Here is a 3,247-nt window from a genome sequence, read left to right on the forward strand (position 1 = left end):
CTATTACTACTATTACTACTACTACTACTATTACTACTACTATTATTACTACTACTATTACTACTACTACTGCTATTACTACTACTACTACTACTACTACTACTACTATTATTATTACTACTGCTATTACTACTACTACTACTACTACTACTATTATTATTACTACTGCTATTACTACTATTACTACTACTACTGCTATTATTACTATTACTACTACTACTACTACTATTACTAGTATTACTACTACTACTACTACTACTACTATTACTCCTACAACCTACTACTACCTACTACTACTACTACGCCTACTATACCTACTACTACTACTACTACACCTGCTACTACTACTATTACTATTTCTACCTACTACTACTACACCTACTAAACCGACTACTACTAGTACTACTACTACTACTATTACTACTACTACCTACTACTGCTACTACTTGCTACTATAACTACTACTACTACTACTAATACTACTACCAGCTACTACTACTACTCTACTACCTACTACTACTACTATTACTACTACTGCCTACAACTACCTATTACTACTACTACTACTACTACCTACTACTACCTGCTACTATTACTACTACTATTACTCCTTCTACTATTACTACTACTACCTACTACTATTACTACTACTGCCTACTACTACCTACTACTACCTATTACTATTACTACTACTACTACTACCTACTTGTACTATAACTACTACTATCTACTACTATTATTACTATTGCTACCTACTACTACTATTATTACTACTACTACCTATTACTACTATTATTTCTACTACTACTACTCCTACTACTATTACTACCTACTACTACTACCTAGTACAACTACTATTATTACTAGTACCTACTACTACTACCTAGTACAACTACTATTATTACTAGTACCTACTACTACTATTACTATTACTACTACTACTACCACCTACTATTACTATCTATTACTACTACTACCTACTACTACTCTACTACCTGCTATTACTACTACTACTACCCACTACTACCATGTACAACTAATATTATTACTACTACCTACTACTACTATTACTATTACTACTACTACTACTCTACCACCTACTACTACTGCTATTACTATTACTACCACCTACTACTACTGCTATTACTTCTACTACCTACTATTACTACTACTACCTATTACTACTACTACTATTACTACTACTACCTGCTCCTACTGCTATTACTACTACTACTACTACTACTTCTAGTACTACTACTACCTACTACTACTACTAATAATAATAATACATCTTTAGTAACCGCTTTATCCTGAGCAGGGTACAGTGGATCCTGAGCCATTTCCAGAAATACTGGGGTAAGTTGGGCAAATTCACAGTGGAAGTATTGCAAGCACTTTTTACACACTCATTCACACTTAAGGGCAATTTAGCATAGCTACTTGGAGGAAACTCATGAAAACACTGGGAGAACATACAACACTCTACACGGACAGTAACTCAAGCTCAGGATAAAACCACGGACGCTAGAGCTATGAGATGGCAATGCTACCTTTTGCAGCACTGTGCCACCCAAGAAGAAGAATATTAATAAGAATATTAATAATACTAATAATGCACAATACTAAAACAGTAGAGCAGAGAATGCAGGATGAGTAATGTTTGAATTTATATTGCATTAAATGAATATTAATATTGGCTTTTCAATCAGCTAAAGATATGCATGAGAATCATTATCTTAGCAAACCTGAGTGAAATCTATGTCTCGGTGTCTCAGATCCTTTTGCTAAAACTCAAGGAGAGACACAAGTGAGATTACTGTAGTCTTTGACTCATGAGAAAAAAGCTAAGATTCACAAGCCTTAAGCTAAAGTTTTATTTTACCTTTCATCTGTTATCGTTTCTGTCTATGAGTAACTATGGAGATTTAAAGCAGATCTCATTTCTGATTTTCTCTTTCCATGGTATCGCTATAGGATGCATATTTGTCCTGCCAAAAGGAAGTTTTAGGGTTTTTTTTTTTTTTTGTAACGTGGAATTTGTTTTAGTTTCCAAATATACAAATTATGTTCACAACATGTTTTCCCTTCAGACGCGAACACTTTTTACAACAAAGAAAACGACTTCAATAAAATTTTAACTCCGACGTATGAAATTCAGTATCACATTACAATAGGTCACCAGTAAAGTCTCTATAACTGAGAGGCCCCCATGTGGATGTATAGTGCTACACAGGATTTCTCATCACGTGTCTACATGTGGCACGGTGGCAGAATATACTTGAGCTTGTGCAGTAATGGGATTTGAAAGCTCCAGCACCAGAAGCCAAACTGCACCTTAACAAAATAATGGCAACCCAAACTCCATAAAAGAGCTCCATCGCGTGAGGAGTAAAACAGTCATACAGTAAATGCAGCCTGCAATATTCTGGCAACATTCAGAAGCGTTAAATCAATCACAGCATTTAACCACGTTAGCTGCTTTCTTTTGTGTGTGTGTGTGTGTGGGGGGGGAGGGGGGGGGGATTCTTCTAGAACAAATTTTGGATCTTAATTTATGATCAAAATGATATTTACATTAAAGTCATTATTGGATTTCCAAGGAATCCAAACAATTCATCGGGGCCCAAGAAGGAACAAACAAACGCCCAGTGATATCAAGTATAGTCCAAAATCCGGGTGTAGGTTTATATTTCTCTCTGTACTGAGCATGTCAGAGGTGACAGCGGCAAGGAACAGCTTCCAGAGATGACATGATAAAGAAACCTTTAGAGGAACCTCACTCAAAGTGACACCAGATTATAAAACGGATTATAAAACGTTACTCTTCCACACTTCTATACCATGGAGTCAAACAGTACTAAAACGTGCTGAAACGATGAGTAGTATGAGCGTCAGAGTCTTTAGGATTACAGCAGCGGTTCTTTGGTACAAGTCTACAGTATTCAGGTGAGATTATCCACAGAAGAAAGGGTGGGACTTGGGTGTGAAATGTTTTTGTGAATCTTTAGGGTGTCCATTTCTTTGATGTTCTTCAATGTTGCAGCACCAGAATGCATTCTCTCTTCTGGTCATCATTAAACGGACAATGTAGCGCTGTGAAGAAGTTCGGAAATTTGTTGCTGAATCCCAAACTTTAAGCCCCTCTGGTCCTATCTTTAAAATGAATGCGGATGTGTTTGAAAGAAAGTTGCAGACTATAAGCTAAGGATCTCACTCAACACTCAGGACGAGTCGCTCGCATCAATCG

The 3,247-nt window shown here is 36.3% G+C and overlaps 1 protein-coding gene across 1 annotated transcript in view; it reads right to left on the reverse strand.

Annotated features, from left to right (window-relative positions):
* Positions 1-95, reverse strand: part of LOC128629079 (uncharacterized protein DDB_G0271670-like) — a gene marked incomplete at both ends in the record, with an annotated part of 675 nt that extends 580 nt beyond the window's left edge. Inside the window, one exon of the mRNA XM_053675349.1 lies at positions 1-95. This exon is cut by the window's left edge and continues 580 nt beyond it. Coding sequence (XP_053531324.1) covers positions 1-95 — 95 coding nt within the window.
* Positions 96-3,247: the final 3,152 nt, after the last annotated feature.

This window comes from Ictalurus punctatus, chromosome 24 (assembly GCF_001660625.3).
Source record: "Ictalurus punctatus breed USDA103 chromosome 24, Coco_2.0, whole genome shotgun sequence".
NCBI lineage: Eukaryota > Metazoa > Chordata > Actinopteri > Siluriformes > Ictaluridae > Ictalurus > Ictalurus punctatus.